At 51.0% G+C, this 15,192-nt stretch overlaps 5 protein-coding genes across 5 annotated transcripts; 3 read left to right on the top strand and 2 right to left on the bottom strand.

The window, feature by feature from the left end:
* Positions 1-128: 128 nt before the first annotated feature.
* On the top strand, positions 129-2,994 carry BO95DRAFT_433290 (SAM and PH domain protein; the record flags this gene model as incomplete). The annotated part of the gene is made up of 3 exons (XM_025585087.1): positions 129-131; positions 189-368; positions 430-2,994. The coding sequence occupies 3 exons, from the start codon at positions 129-131 to the stop codon at positions 2,992-2,994; spliced, it is 2,748 nt and encodes a 915-aa protein (XP_025440805.1).
* Positions 2,995-6,613: 3,619 nt separating this feature from the next.
* On the top strand, positions 6,614-6,841 carry BO95DRAFT_326521 (uncharacterized protein; the record flags this gene model as incomplete). Its single annotated transcript, XM_025581857.1, has 1 exon — positions 6,614-6,841. A coding segment is annotated over one exon (228 nt), but the record flags the coding sequence as incomplete, so codon positions are not given.
* Positions 6,842-8,251: 1,410 nt separating this feature from the next.
* BO95DRAFT_392578 (acetamidase/formamidase family protein) lies at positions 8,252-10,072 on the bottom strand. Its single transcript, XM_025583653.1, has 5 exons — positions 9,757-10,072; positions 9,679-9,697; positions 9,313-9,601; positions 8,957-9,233; positions 8,252-8,864 (listed from the first exon to the last, which is right to left on the bottom strand). The coding sequence occupies exons 1-5, from the start codon at positions 9,829-9,831 to the stop codon at positions 8,286-8,288; spliced, it is 1,239 nt and encodes a 412-aa protein (XP_025440807.1). The 5' UTR covers positions 9,832-10,072; the 3' UTR covers positions 8,252-8,285.
* A 59-nt stretch (positions 10,073-10,131) lies between these two features.
* On the bottom strand, positions 10,132-11,874 carry usgS (transmembrane protein UsgS; the record flags this gene model as incomplete). Its single annotated transcript, XM_025584405.1, has 5 exons — positions 10,132-10,714; positions 10,770-11,169; positions 11,225-11,397; positions 11,462-11,568; positions 11,817-11,874. 5 exons carry the CDS (start codon positions 11,872-11,874, stop codon positions 10,358-10,360), a joined length of 1,095 nt encoding a protein of 364 aa, XP_025440808.1. The 3' UTR covers positions 10,132-10,357.
* Positions 11,875-12,310: 436 nt separating this feature from the next.
* BO95DRAFT_444389 (uncharacterized protein) lies at positions 12,311-14,421 on the top strand. The gene has a single exon (XM_025586873.1). The coding sequence runs from the start codon at positions 12,501-12,503 to the stop codon at positions 14,124-14,126; it is 1,626 nt and encodes a 541-aa protein (XP_025440809.1). The 5' UTR covers positions 12,311-12,500; the 3' UTR covers positions 14,127-14,421.
* The last annotated feature ends 771 nt before the right edge of the window (positions 14,422-15,192 follow it).

Below are 15,192 nucleotides of genomic sequence, written 5' to 3' on the forward strand. Positions count from 1 at the left end.
CACAACAAATTCTCTCTCGTACCTTACATCCGCCTGGCGTTGGATGAACACAGCTAAAGGTCACTCTGCCAAGTAACTTCGATCTTCAGTTTCTCTTTTTATCGGTGCAGCAACACAGCCCAGCAATAATGGTAAGAGGAATCTTTCATGCGACGGGGAAAAGGTCAGCAGGAACTGACTGATAGTAGGAATCCGCACGGGGTCGCCGTAAAGCGCCGCCGGCATCGTTGGACATGTCGGGCACAAAGCTATTTCAGCCCGCGATCTCAGTCGTGAAAGAACGTCAATCTGCCACTACCGACTTCTATGACACAGACTTTGAATATAGCGACACAGACGAGGAGTCACCCCGCAGGAGCATGGGATCTGTAAGGCATCCACTCTTGATCCCCACAAAGGTGATCAAACTGCTAACTCTCGGCTTCATAGTTCGGTTACGACAGTGTCTCGTCTGCGTCCACGCCGGAATTGCCTACTCCTGAGAATGATGACAGACAGCCATTCTCATTCCGGCGTGACTCTACCAAGGGCCCATCAGGTCCCCACCTCTTCAGGACATCGATGGCTTCAGCTACTTCCGTGCCATCCACCGAGATTGACCTCTATTTCGAGAGATCACCCAATCAATCTCACTTTCAGTCCGATGTCGAAACCCCACAATTTCCTTTGTCTACAGCTGCCACACCGCACATCGCCGTGTCGGCTATTCCGACCCCTAATTACCCTGCATCGGAGCAAGCGGCGGTTTCGGCTAGGTTTCCACCTTCCGAGCAATCTCTGCCTTCAGCAAGGTACCCTCCATCAGAGCAATCCCTGCCTTCGTCAAGATTTGCACCCTCAGAGCAGTGTTTGCCTTCGTCGAGACTCGCCCCTTCTGAACAATCCATGCCTTCAGCAAGGTATCCTCCATCAGAGCAATCTTTGGCCTCGTCGAAATTTGCCTCGACAGAAGATTCTCTGCCTTCATCGAGGTTTGCCCCCTCTGAGCAGTCTATGCCATCAGCGAGATATGCTCCCTCGGAGCAATATGTCTCTTCCGAGCAGTATGTCTCTTCCGAGCAATACACAACCTCCGAGCGATATGTCAACTCCGCACAACATACCTCTATGAGCACAGAGAGTACACAATTTGCTCCATCTAATGTGCCAACTTCTAACAAGATCCCGTTCTCGCCTTGTACGCCTCAAGGTTTTATGACTGTGCATCCCGATGTATCACAGGTTGATGAGTACGAAATTCGGAATTGGTCGCCTAGTCAAGTCGCACACTGGATGCACATCGGTGGTTACGACGGCAGTGTGATCGAGAAATTCATGATTAATGACATCTCCGGAAACGTGCTTCTCAATCTTCAGATAGATGATCTGAAGGAACTAGATATTCAGTCATTTGGAAAACGTCATCAACTCATGGCTTCAATCAATCATCTACGTGACACAATGCTGAGGAGACCTGCCTCGGGAGGCCGGCAATCACCCGACCGCCGTTCGTATGCAATGACTGTCTCCCCTACCGGTGAAGTGGTCACCCACGGACCTCCCAACGGAAATCAGCTCACGGAGGCGGAAGCCGTCTCGATTGTGGGCATTGAACAGGTCCTACCCAAGCCGCATAACTGCTCCAAGGGGGAGAACTGCCCGAAGTACCGCAGGTACATGCGTCAAATGGAGAAGCTTAGTGCGGAATATCCAGGCGCTATGCTTGTTCCCGGGGGACGGATTGTTACCGGCAACCCTGGCAACCCCGAGACTGCAGCAAATATGCTGCGACCCAGGTCTGACGCGGAGCCTTCTGTGGTTGCCTCGTCAGATGTTCTCGGGCCTCAGCCTACTCCACGATTGTCTGAGGAAGCCCTCAGTGGGGTGCAGAAACTTGACCCTCATGAGAAGATGCGTCAATACTTCAGCTATCAGCACATCGATCCCCCATCTGGATCTGATTCGGAGCCAGAAATGTACCCCGAGGAGGATACACCAGTTGAAGCGGCACCCGTCATGCCGCCACCTCCCCCACGGACAAACAATATGACCGCCAACCTCCGCAATCTTCCCAAACTTCAAATTCCGACAGACTACGACTCTGACGACATTACAACTGCCGTTACTACTCAACGGACGATCACCCCGTCCATGGCGAAGGGAGCATATGGTTCACCGACGGCGGTTCAGCAATATGGACCGTTCAGCAACGCACGGCAGATGCAGTCTGTCGAGTGCTTGCGACGAGGAACCCCGTTCACTGAGGTGGACGTTCCCGTCACAGCCGAGCCTGTGGGACCTATTGCTCGCGAGACGTCCCAGTCTGTCCCTCCAGATATGCGCTACGGAAATCTCATGCAACAGCAGCGCTACCGCTCAGCCACGCGCTCTCCTGCGGTGCATCGCCAGGCCAGCATGTCCTTGCGCCGTGTCAAGGAGAACAAGCCGTTGACTCCAATTGAGGACCCGTCCGATCTGAGACGCAGCCCACGCATTGGCCACAAGCTGGGTAATAATACAATGGTCGCTTCGGTTGACCCTGATGTGACCCGCAGCGGCTATATGAAGAAGCGGATGCCAGCCCGCTTTCTCCGACACGACTGGCATGAGGCACACTTCACTCTTCGGGGAACCAATCTGGAGATGCACCGAGATGAGCTTGCTGCCCTTCGACACTCCAAAGCCTTGGAAGAGATTGATGTTGACGAGTACGCCGTCGCCTGCTCGTCGCTGGCCTCGAGCTCCAAGCTTACCGCTGCGCTCAAGAAATCAATCCTGCGCAGCGGACACAACCTCAAGGGCGAAGACGCAGCGTTCAACTTTTCTCTTGTTCCCGCGTCAAAGGAAGGCCAGAGGAAGATGCTCTTTGGCAGCAAAGATGTCAAGCCACACCACTTTGCGGTCAAAACTCGCGATGAGCGCATCGACTGGATGCGAGATATGATGCTTGCCAAGGCCCTCAAAAAGGGCCGTGATGAAGGTTATGAGGTGCGCCCTGAGGGCAACTTCATTTAACCTAACTCGCAACTCCCCCCAACGATATTCGATCTAACCACCCGTGTATTCTATCTAGCCACTGGACCGCAAATTCTGCTATGTTTTTCTTTATAACGAGATAACGACAAGAAAGTACTGTCGCGGGCCGGCAATACCCACCCAACCCATATGATATACCCCACGAGATGTCATTATTTCTATATTCCTGTTTGAATTTTGCATGTACGAGCACTAAATTGTTGGAAGTACGGGGCACTGTTGGTGTTCGTTCAGCGGGGGTCATGTTTTGCATATACACACATCCGTTTACACGGGAGACACTGTAGGTAGCTAATATTGCGGGATAGCCTAATACCAAGAATTAGGAATTGGAAAAACTCTTGGTTTACGAGTAGCAGTTAACTCACTGTGTATGTCTCCGAACAGCCAAGCACCCGAGAAAGGGGGATTGGTCTGTTTAGCCATCCGGATGCAGCGCGCAATTTGGGAGGTTACATTGCCAACCTTCCACTGTAGCACATGAAGCCGGCGAGCTTTCGGTGTTCACCCCTCTCAAACGACTACCTAGTTATCATTTACAGCACCACACGGTCCACACCGCAGTACATACAGTACATTCATTGCCTCTGTGCCCAGCGAAAATCTAATCTGTCCCAATAACCGTCATTCAGAGAATCAACAGATGAGCGACGTACGGAGTACAGAGACAAGAAAACACTGGGCAAGTGCAGTACATCACCCTCTTTCTCGCTGTAATAGATTAGCAGGTACAGCACAACTTGACTCCGATACATCCATTTCGTTGGTGGGGGTGGCATCCCGCCGGGCCGTCATCCCCACCAAAAACCCCGGGGCCCAAACCTGATACGCCAGATTAAGCGCCGGCCACGACCCAATCACACTGGATTACTGAACATCACCCCCGTGAGAACCTGACTCAATCCACGGTTTAAGGTACCTACTATGGACCTAGGGTACGGTAACTTACCTAGGTAGTGCCATACAGCATAGAACTCCGGTAGGAACGTATTCATCCATCGATTCGACGAGTCTCGTGGTCACTGTAGTCACCGTAGTCGTAGTGTAGTACCTAGTACTGTAGCGCTGTAGTGCAGTTGGAGAGATAGTTCCCCAACCCAAAGCATGCATGCAGGACGAGAAGTGTGATGTGATGAGATCCCGTCCGCTACGCTCGAGCCCTTCATGTACACGTACTCGTATGGACGTATCAACCTCTTAGAGGATACGGAGTACGGGGGCATAATGCAGTGCAGCATACTCCGTAGATCGTTTAAAAAGGTGGCTATTTGCATCCCTTTCGCCTTTCTGATTGGCGAGAGCAGAAATTCCGATTTTCTATTTTTTGCTTGACGCTGGATGTCTGTGCTTGGCTCGATGTACAGTACTTGCGGTATAGTATAGGATGGAGGTCCTCTCGTGCGGGGTAGAGCTGCGCTGAATCTGCCCTGGGATTTCTAATTGGCGTCATGAGCGGGTGGAAGAACCTGTGCTTGCAGCTTTGAGTTATCATGAGTACCTACTACTCGAGACGGCGGATTCGAAATGTATACAGATGATGCTCATGGGTGTGGTTGTCTGGACTGGTGGGGGATTTAGGGTGGTGCGAATTCCAGGGCAGAAGCAGACGTCGAGGAAACGTGACAAGGCAAGCAGTTGGTGCATGGATAAGTACTACATACAGAGTAAGACAGACAGATTGCGTGCGCGGGACCTGCAGATAGAGCCTGAGGCATACCAGGTGGTTGGTTGTGCAAGTGCAAGGGTCTAACGGGAAAGGAGGCTGGGGTTTATTCTAGGTTCTCTGGGTAATTAACAGGGTGAAGATTCTACCATAATTACTGATTTGCTGTGTCTTGGCAGGAGTAAATTTTGGTGAAAGTTCACACCTAGACTACGCACTTGAGTGTATCAAGTAACTATAGTGGGACGTGGAGCTATTTCCAGGTCCGGAAATACACTGAGGAGTAGGAGATGATTCATGATAGTTGGACCGAGGTCTTTTTAGTTGTATCGTGTATAGGTTAGAAAAGGCAATCAACTGGAGTCGGGTTGATTGGCCTTGTGTTGTGGTCTAGGGGTTGTGAATGTGATTGATAGGTAAATCAATGGGTAGATCAGGTGAAGTTCTTGGATAAAGAGTGTAGAGGAAGGGTATGAGAGGAAGGATTAATAGTAATGAACTACTAATAGTAAGGACTGTCTCTATTCACTTACTCTAGCCATTGTTCTGTTCACCCCTGTCTACTCAGTATAGTGAACAAGCTTGTTTCTTTACTACATGCATGGTTCAACGGAGAAGACCATTCAATCTTACAATCATTCACATTAGGAAGCTTTTTGTCTCATTTTCAGTAGGCTGAAAGCTGTTCACCGTGTCTCGTCTCCTACCTTAGCTTTCCGCTCCTCTCCTCTTCCACACTTCCATTCTGCAACTTTTCCACATCTCCACATTTCGACACTTCCACTCTACTCTTCTACACTGCAACTCTGCCACTCTATCAATATTCTGATCCTTCCCATCTACCAGAGACCTGGACAAACCTGCCATGGCTGTATCAAATCTTAATACTCCCTCAGACTGGCTGAGAATTAGGGGCATTATACCCAATTACTGATCTAGTGGCTACCGAGAAGCAGGTCGACTTCCACTAGAAAGCCATTTACTTAAGATTTACTTCGTGGTGACAGGTACTCCTATTGAAACCATTCCAGACGTTGATTGCTCTCAGCTCGTACGCTATCATAAAACATATCTCCTATACGATTTTCAACTTGATATATCAGAAGCTTAGAAACAGACATCTCAGCAAGCGCATTTCTACTAACGTATCATTCTCACAATTCCTACGTTGCTTTTGACCCAGGTATCCAAGGGGCCAAACTTGAGAGAAAGGAAAAGCCTCCCACAAAGACCGATAACACAAACTCACCACTTATCATCCTCCGGTGGCTTGCTGACCATAAAACTAACTGAGAGATACTTGCCTTTGCTCAGTCTCAGTCATCTAAACTTCCAAGCAGCAATCTCTTTCGCTTCGAGGTTCCACAAAGCTGAGAGCGATTTGCTCTCTTCGACTCTGCCAAAACTGGAAACGCAGAACTAGCGGACGGAATGACCGTGTGTATCTCCGTACCTTGTGTCTCAGGGGACTCGATGAGGAATCTCAGCGCGATTGATGCAGGTTTCAGAGATATGTTATGTATGCATTCGAGAATATGGGCAAAATAATTGCTCATCGTGATGCATATACCATGCTCATGTCAAGGCATCAAAACCAAATTGGAACATTCCCAGAGTCCCAGTGGATAGCCGATGGTCCTACCTACCCCTCGCCTGTCTGTTATAAATAACTAGAAATCCACACAGCTAGTGTGCAACCTTCATAAAATCAATGCCGATAGTCACCTTATTAAGTTGAGGCGGATGCAGGATCCGCTAGAATCGGCAATTTACACCGTATGTCATGCTGATGTGAGGGACATTCCGGTTACCAATTTCATCATTCACCGCGTTCCGATGTATCCTTGGGCTCAACCGAAGGTCGCGAAGCTGAAGATGTATACTCCTGATGAGATACGATAGCAACAGGATAATCTCCCAACGATGGTGGTCGCCGGCATCATTGAACGGTGCGTGTCTCCGTGGTCGTCGAAAACCACATTTCCTCGGAAGTCAAATGGCAAGTTGAGAATGGTCCATCAATATCTTGCGTTGAATGATGCAATTGTTAAAATGGCTTACCTGATGCGAAGAATCGAACCTATCCTCAACAGCATGGCGTTAGCAAAACTCCATGTCTTCTTCAAGGCGGATGCAGCCGACGGTTACTGGGCAGTTCCTCTTGCTGCTGAACATACATATTAGACCACGTTCAGTACCATTCTCGGGCCATTTTGATGCCGGCGCATTGGGGCAAGGCCTTACCGGAGCTTAGTCTAGTCAACAATCAGATGCACCATATCAAAGAGATCACGTACTGCGCCTACAATGGTAGCATGTCCTATCACGTCTCTAAGACGTTGATCTTTTTGCTCCTGGATCTTCGGTTGAGCCCGACAATCAAGAGATTACTCCTGTCGTTCAGCGGTGCTTTTCCTCTATGTCACTGCACGCAACCGCGTCAAGCGCGTACAACAGCTTGTTTCCTTTATTCTAATGCTTGTTGAGGTTTATCCTTTATTTGAAGCAACATCCCGGCTGATAGTAGCCCGGTAGCTTAGTTATTGCTTATTAGTCAATAGTCTCTCTTCTTTTTTATTATTTAGCCTCAATCTGCCTGTCTCTTAGCTAATGAAAATATCATCAATCAGATTGCTTGATTTGATGAATTGTTCTACCTTCCTCCCTCCTCATATCGGAGTCCTCAGTACGAACGTCTATTCGTGTCGATGCATTCCAGACTGCATATTCAGTCTATTTCTTACATTCTAAAATGATTCATTCATCGTCTCTAGACGCTATGTTTATCGACTATCTCGACCTTACGCCACCGTCACCGGATCTATGACGATCTTGATATAGCTAGCAGTCGAGGACACCAGCAGTTCTTAGAACTGCGGCATCTGTAGCGGAACTTGTGGTAGTCGATATTCGGCCATTAGCCCGCCTCGCTCCCGCGAACTTCCTTTCCTCAACAACTCAACACAATTCATCTTGATACTTACGTTTCCTCGCCCATGGCGGTGTTCCGTGACATCTGGTAGCAGTACAGGATCTTCCATCTCATCGGGAACCAACAGAATGACCATTATGATATCCCCGAACATCACGAAGGGTTTATGCTACGCATATGCCGGTCATAATCTATAGATCCTCTTGTTCGCTGCTGCGAATCATTCTTCGGTTTCTGGCATGGTGAAGGGCTCCTTGCAATGCATATCCCGGACATATGATACCCCATGAGAGATGCCATGTGGTTGTTGCTGGGGTCACTTTTCCTTGCAGGTCTCTTTGGCTCTGGGATCCGAGTCGCCAGTCATTCTGTGCTATGCCCCCCTTTTTGGCTTCGCTTGTTGGTATGTTAAACCCAAATGCAACTCTGACTTTCATCAATGAAAGCCTGGATTATTAGTTTTATGGCAAAAGCCGTGCCCTTACGCATCGATAGTCTACACAATCGCCTTGCTTTCGTTTAGTATGCAACTGAACTTACGGCTGCGGAGCATCCAGGCATTGACTAACTGATGCTGGTTCGTAAGGAATAATCATACCAAGCTGGAAGAGACCACGTAGGATTGAAAGGCAACAGCATTCCTCAATTCTTGACAGATAAACCACTGCATCTACCCTACTCACTTGTAAACGCACAGCTCCCCATATCCAACTGCACCACATCCCCCTCCGGCCGAATGTCAAAGTCAAAGATATCCATGGGCACCCCCAGCGTCGTGCACGCGTTGGGGATATCCACCAGCCCGGCGATATGTCCCTGCACCGGCGCGCAGCTCAGCAGCAGATAGATCTGGTAATCATCATACCCATACCGACGCAAATACTCGATGACCCGCAGGCAGGTCTGGCGGTAAGCCACCGTGGCATCCAGGTAATGCTGCTTCCCATTCTCATCGACCGAGAACCCCTCAAAGGTCAGGTATCGACCCGGTCCGAATTGCGGCTCCACGGGGCCCGGGTGGAAGATCGGGGACTTCATGCCCATCTTGGCCATCCCGCCCTTGAGCACGGTGAACTTGAGCGTGATGACGCCGGCCATCTCGATGGCGCCGCAGAAGGAGATCTCCCCGTCGCCCTGCGAGAAGTGCAGATCGCCGACGGAGAACTTCGCGCCGGGGACGTGCACGGGGAGATAGACCTTGGAGCCGCGGGAGAGGTTCTTGATGTCGCAGTTGCCGCCGTGTTCGGGGCGGCCCTAGGGCAGAAATCAAGATTGTGTTAGCTCGAGCCCAGCTTCCAACTTCACCTCGTTTCACGGGAACGCATGATGAAGTGAGGGAAGCATACCGGAATCGTCCTCGCCCCCTCCTTAGCGATCTTCTCCTTCAGACTCTCATCGGCACTCCCTGCATGCGCATTCTTCGGCTCGGGGGGCTTCGCCACATCGCGCTGGAGATCCGCGCTCGCCGCGATCAACTCCCCCTCCCGACGATTCCACTCCGCCAGGATCTCGGCGGACGGCGCGCAACCCAGGATTCCGGGGTGTATCAGTCCTGCGAAGCGGACGTGGGGAATGTGTCGCGACGAGCAGAAGATCCCCTCAAAGTCCCAGATGGCCTTTGCTCTGCGGTATACAGTCAGTCAGTTCTAGGGCCTCGCCTCTCCTCCCAAATCAGATTGCGTAAGGTAAGGGTCTGGCTCACGCTTTAGGATAAAGCTCATCCAGAAACCCGCCTCCATTATTCTTGTGGAAGATCCCCGTAAACCCCCAGGGGTGATCCTCGAAGGGCTGAACGTCTTGGATCTCCACCAGCAAGACGTCCCCGGGCTCGGCGGTTTCGATCTCAAAGGGACCGGATAGGTAGTGGATCTGGGTGAGGTCGACATTCTTGACGTCGTCGGCGGAATCGTTGTTCTTGATCTGGCCGCCGGTCCAGTCGAGACATTCGATCTTGACGACTTCATTGTTGGCGATTTTGCCGCATGCGGGGACTGGTTTCGTTTCAATGAGGTTATGATTAGCATGGCGCTTGGGGATTATGTCAGATCAATAGAGACCGTGGCGGTACCATCTGGATGCCATCGGTTCTGCAGAATATCAGTATCGATGCGGAGACAGGAACTGTATCAGATCAGATGACACGCACGTGTAAGCCAGGCTGCTCCCAGGCGGGCTTGTCAAGATCAACCGTGAGCGCCGTGCGGATCTTCTTGTGGCCCATGGTGAGTACGATGTGATGTGATACTTCTGTCTGGTGTCTGGTGAAGGTCTTTGCAGATGTACAGCAGAAGGGAAGAATGAGTTTAGCTCTGCAGGAAACGCCCCTCCCCCGGGCTGACAGTCGCCAATTAAGTATTCGTAGCTGCACGATCCTCCCCTGCAGCTAAGAAAAACATTCCCCGCTGCAGCAGTTCAAAGAAAGTCTCGCTCAGACCCATGGTTATCAGCAGGTCAAATCGGAAATGAACGGGGAGGATGATGAGGGGGAGGGAGAGAAAGTGGGACAAGGTTATCTTATCGGAGGGTCAATGACGCTTATCTGCGGGGAAGCTTCTCCCACCTCTTCCCATCTATTTTGCATTCAACTATTTCTGATAACGATATCGGAATTGTTACACCCATACGGCTCTTATAAAAGCCCTTTACGAATTTCCCCAAAACTCCGCCCCAAATCTATACAGATCCCGGCTTGTCTACTCCGCCGCTCATTCAAACCCCGGGGCCTTCCTCCTTCAATCCACCACCATCTAGGACAATTGCCGGCTTGGGGCATCAGATGCCTTGGGCTTTTCCTCCTCTTCTTCCATGTTAATCTTGTCGAGTTTATCCAAGGGAAGACTCAGGAAATCGTGCTTGTTCTTCCAGGTCGTCTGAGTCTCAGCGAATCCCTCCTTCAGCGCAGGGCTCGGTGGGGGATCCGTGATCTTGGTGACCAGATAGGCAGTCGATGCCTGAGCCACGCCGTAAAGGAGGACTCCAATGAAGGGCGCCTTCATAACGTGGGTGAAAGCGAATGCGAAGCCGAACAAGACCCCTTCACGATCAGCGAACCAACGCTTCTTCTGCTCATGGGTGAAGGGCACACGGCTGAAGTAGGGCTCCAACTGTTCCTGCTGTTAGACAAATGAGCACGAGAAGGGAGGCAAGAAAATAACCTACAAGTTCACGCATAAGACTGCGGGAGGCATAGTAACTGTGCAAGAACGAGACCACGTAGCTCTTGGGGAGGATAAAGCCGGCCCCGAAAATGACAGCCGCAGGGGTCGTTCCCACGGCGCTTTGGAAGGCGAAGAACGAAGCAGCCGGCATCACGAAAGGGCCGATGACGGGGACCAAAGAGAAGAGGTAAGTGCCGAGGAGCAATCCAGCCCGCTTGCCGTACCGTCTGAGGAACATGAAGAATGCTGCAAGGCCGGCGCCCTTGGGAGTTCTGACCTTGCCGTCTGCGGTGGTGTACATGGAAAGGTTGGGGTAATACATCTCGCGCAGGTTCTTGGGGTCTTCATGCTTGTGCTTGTGCACGTAGGTCGCGTCAACCCATTTGAGGGATTCCATGAAACTAACTAGTCAACATACCCAATCCGACTGAATATCAATCATAATATTTGACTTACATCTCGTCCAGGGTGGGTGTGATATAACGCATTAGTGTCATGAGCAAGAAGGGCACCTGGAGCACCGAGTTGGAGATGAAGTCGAGACCCTCGACGAGAGAGTCATCCCAGGTGGCATTTTCTAGATCAAGAACCCATGAGAGGATCCAGAGAACGAATTTGACCCCAATGATCTAGACGTGATCTGTTAGCTTGGGGGCCAGATATCTCGAGGCTGGTAATTGGCACCGCTCATACCGGAATTTGAATGATAAGTTGGATAGCAATTCCAACAGCGACTGCAAAGACAGCCTGTCGAAAGTGGTTGTATTTAAATAAGTCGGGATTCCCCAGCGCGCGCACAGCTATGAAGCGATGGTCAGCGATCCAACTCTCATGCTCCGATGACGTAGGTGTTTTGCTCAATGCCGCCCATCGATCATTCTGCGCGACAGCAGGTCTGACGATCAAGAATTGAGAAAGCCAGGCATGACAAAGCAAGAGAAGCCATCTCAAAGACCCCTTTTCTGCTTCACATGGTGGATTTCATGGAGCCACAAGCAAGCTCCACGCGGCGGGTGGAGAGGTAAAAGAGGGGAAGAATCTCACTCACTTCCAACAATGGTGAGCTGACAGCCGCGAATAACGGCGTTCGGCTCGAAGTTCGGCATGATGCTCGACTATACCCAGGAAGAAAGCAGATGTGAGCTCAGGGATAGTGAAAGAGAAAGAATTGAGACATGTAGAGCTATTTATAGTGGTGCGTTGGCTCGAGGGGGAACAGCCACAGGCAACCACATAACGGAAATGTCCAAGTATGGCTGTGATTGTGGATTGGTGCAACATCCGCTAAGCGCCGGAGCCAGCAGCCGGACTACCCGCCCAGCCCCACGACGCCACACTTCACGTGATTGTATGTGGTGCCTTACTGCCTGAGGCTATCTACATCATACTCCACACCAGCCCCAACAAGCTTGCAGCGTGCAGAGCGCAGGGGAGATCCGCGACTAGTCCAGATTGGTTTTTGCCATGATTATTCCAGTTTGAGTTCATCCATCCATCTTCCGGGGTCATTCGGGCTCGATTATCTCACCACCACCACCATCATTCTTTTCTATTCCCCCCCCCTCCTCAATATCCCTGCTGATCGTCTCTCCTTTTCCATTTTTGACACTTCCATATTTCACATCGCCTGCACTTTTCAATCACCCTACACTTCTATTCAATGTAATCTTCTGTTTCGGTCCCTTTCTTTTTTTCCTTATATTCCCATCATCCAAGATCCCCATGATTGAGGATGTCTAATTCCTCCGATGCGCCGCTCCCTCAGACCTTGTCCATCCGTCGGTCTGCTACTCTCCCCACCAAATTAAACCCGCGTACACGTCGTCACTCAGAATCTGTGAAACCGTCCGAGAACGATCTCTTCTACCATCCCTCCGCCAAAGTCGTCCATTTTGCCCCTAGAGCCCTCGCGCCTATCCCCTCGAGCACCGCGCCCGCGGACTTTGATTACCCGGTTGACACCGTCGAGACACTTCCTTGGAGATCGCCTACCGAACGCACGGTCGCGCTCGCGCCTCTTCGTCTAGAAAATGTTCACGGCTTGACTGTCTTCTTGAAATGCGGCAATGTCGTCCACGCCATCCTCAAGAACTCACAATGTTGGTGCGTTGATGGCGAGTCGACTTTCGTCCTGCGCATCCGACCTCTCACCTATTATCGCATCGAACTGCCCAACGAAGTGGAGGACGATAGAACGTTGGTCGCGGAAATGAAGAATGTGTTGCCGAAGATTCTCCGATATGAAGTTACGCCCTGTCCCTTCAAGAGGGGCTTCACCGTTGAAATCCCCGAGGAAGCCAAGGCGCCTAGAAGGAAGAGGGCATGGCGTCCCAAAGGGCGCAGAGAAAGCGCCCCCGTCTCTTCCATATACAAGCACGACCGACTTCAACCAAAGGATGACTTGGCGACTGACTCGCCTAGCGCTGGCGAAGACACGGACGGAGATGCGACGGACGATAGTGGCTTTACGACCAGAGGCAGCAACAGCACCGTTTTAGAGACCATCGCAGACGACAATGAGTCGTCTGAGCCCATTCAGATCACAGGTCCAACTCAGCGTTCGGGCCAGTTCGTGGCCGAAACACAGCAGAACTTTCAGACCTTGCTGGCAAGGTTCGAAGATAGTGCTGAAGATCAGGTTGATCCTGAACTATCATTTTCCTCTAGTGTGGAATCATTTCACTCACTTGGCCCTTCTTTTACAGCTATCCCGGATTTGGACACCTGCTCTACTCCTGCGTCAAGCGAGAGTGACGACCACTATGACAATGAAAGTGGTGATGTTCACTCGTCTTCGGAAGACTCACATCTCCTCAAGTCGAAGCGCTCTGACAATAGGGTCTCTGTATACGTCGACTGCTGGGATCATATGTCGCCGGCAGACGATCTAGCAAGAGACCTTTCCGAGCAAGAGCCCCAACCAGTTACCATCACCTCTAACTCTCCTTCGCCCGCCCCAGAACCTACCGGGCTTGCTTCAAGCACCGACTCTAATTCTAATCTTTCCAGCATGAGCGCAGAATTTCGCCGTCGCTCCAAGGCATCCCGCCAGCGGGAGGTCTCTCCCATGCCACCACCATCTACTTTGACGCTTGCCAGACCTGAGAAGCACGATGCAGCTTCTTTGATTCACAAGACCGCCTCACTCGTCTTGGTCCCTCCCATTCAGCTCCTGGTCGTGCTCATCCATATTGCTGCCCGGATTGTTATCGGGCCTGCTCTGAACTCGACTACGGGGGAGCTCAAGCGCAACATCGAGGACCAATTAGCTGAAGGTCAGGATATTGTGGATGATTTCGACCTTCCTCTTCCTGATTGCTTTAGAAGGTCCGAGGAGTCTACTGACAAAGACTCATGATATGTGGGCGGAGATAACAGCTTCGCTGGCTCACCATACTATTCTTTCCCAGTTCAACATACCACTCTTTGGCCCATTTCCTTCACTCACATCCGTCAGTCATGATATTCTTGTTTTATTCCCACACACGCCTTCATTCTGTGATGATCTGTCTACATGAATTTTCGTTATCCAGTCCCATGCATGGTCCGGGACACATTTGATTTGTGGGTTGGCCAATCTGCATTGGAAATGTACCCTAATGTCTTTATTGTATTCTAGCGTGTACCATCAATTATACTTAATTTGTGAGACATTTCTTTTCTACACAGTAGAAATCTGAAATCATCAACCTGCCAATCAACTTTCTGCCCGTTGTGATTTAATAAGTAGGGTACTACCTTAGAGACGCAACACGGACCTTCGGGGTTGAGACCTGAACGAATGGCATGATCTAGATTGGGGACAAAGAAGGTTGATAGGTCACATTAGCGTGAGGGGGAGGGCCGGGAGGTGGAATCAACAATACTAGTAGGTAAGCGCCCGCCCACGGCAACAACCTAAGGTCCCCCGTTCCCCATACTTAAACGCTAAGTTAGTTATTACCACCAAACCACCTCCCCTCCTCGAATTGCAGCGCGTAGTAGTTACTCGCTACTACGTCCATCTTCACCTCCTCCTTTCTCATTTCCTCCTTCTCACCCCCACCCCCAACTCCATCCCCCGATTTCCCCTTCCCCCCCTCTATGCACGCCACACCACCACAACAACCATGTGGCGGAAAGTCCCCATGCGCCTCCGCCAACAAAGCCGGGTCTGGCTCACGGCCCTCCACGCCTGGTGGAAAGTGCCCCTGAAGTTCCAGCAAAAACGGGTCCTCTTCCTGGCCAGCCTGATCCTCTTCACCGTCCCGCCCATCCGCCAGCGCGAGAACGGCTACTACCGCTTACCGGCCCCGGGCTTGCCCGCCTTCCCTCGCCTGCCGGTCTCCAAATAATCAAATCACGGGGTCGTTTGTCGTTTGGCGTAACGATGACAAACCGGGGGGGTTATCGTCTCGATCATCACGCGGTTTCTCTATGTGGTT

This window comes from Aspergillus brunneoviolaceus (assembly GCF_003184695.1).
Source record: "Aspergillus brunneoviolaceus CBS 621.78 unplaced genomic scaffold BO95scaffold_46, whole genome shotgun sequence".
Taxonomy (NCBI): Eukaryota; Fungi; Ascomycota; class Eurotiomycetes; order Eurotiales; family Aspergillaceae; genus Aspergillus; species Aspergillus brunneoviolaceus.

What these genes read in the sequence shown, in the direction of transcription:
- BO95DRAFT_392578 (XM_025583653.1), bottom strand. Translation starts at nt 9,831, where the DNA reads ATGGGCCACAAGAAGATCCGCACGGCGCTCACGGTTGATCTTGACAAG. An exon ending in GATGAGCTTTATCCTAAAGC is followed by an intron (nt 9,234 to 9,312) that starts GTGAGCCAGACC and finishes TGTATACCGCAG; the next exon opens with AGCAAAGGCCATCTGGGACT. An exon ending in AGGGGGCGAGGACGATTCCG is followed by an intron (nt 8,865 to 8,956) that starts GTATGCTTCCCT and finishes TTTCTGCCCTAG; the next exon opens with GGCCGCCCCGAACACGGCGG.
- BO95DRAFT_444389 (XM_025586873.1), top strand. Translation starts at nt 12,501, where the DNA reads ATGTCTAATTCCTCCGATGCGCCGCTCCCTCAGACCTTGTCCATCCGT.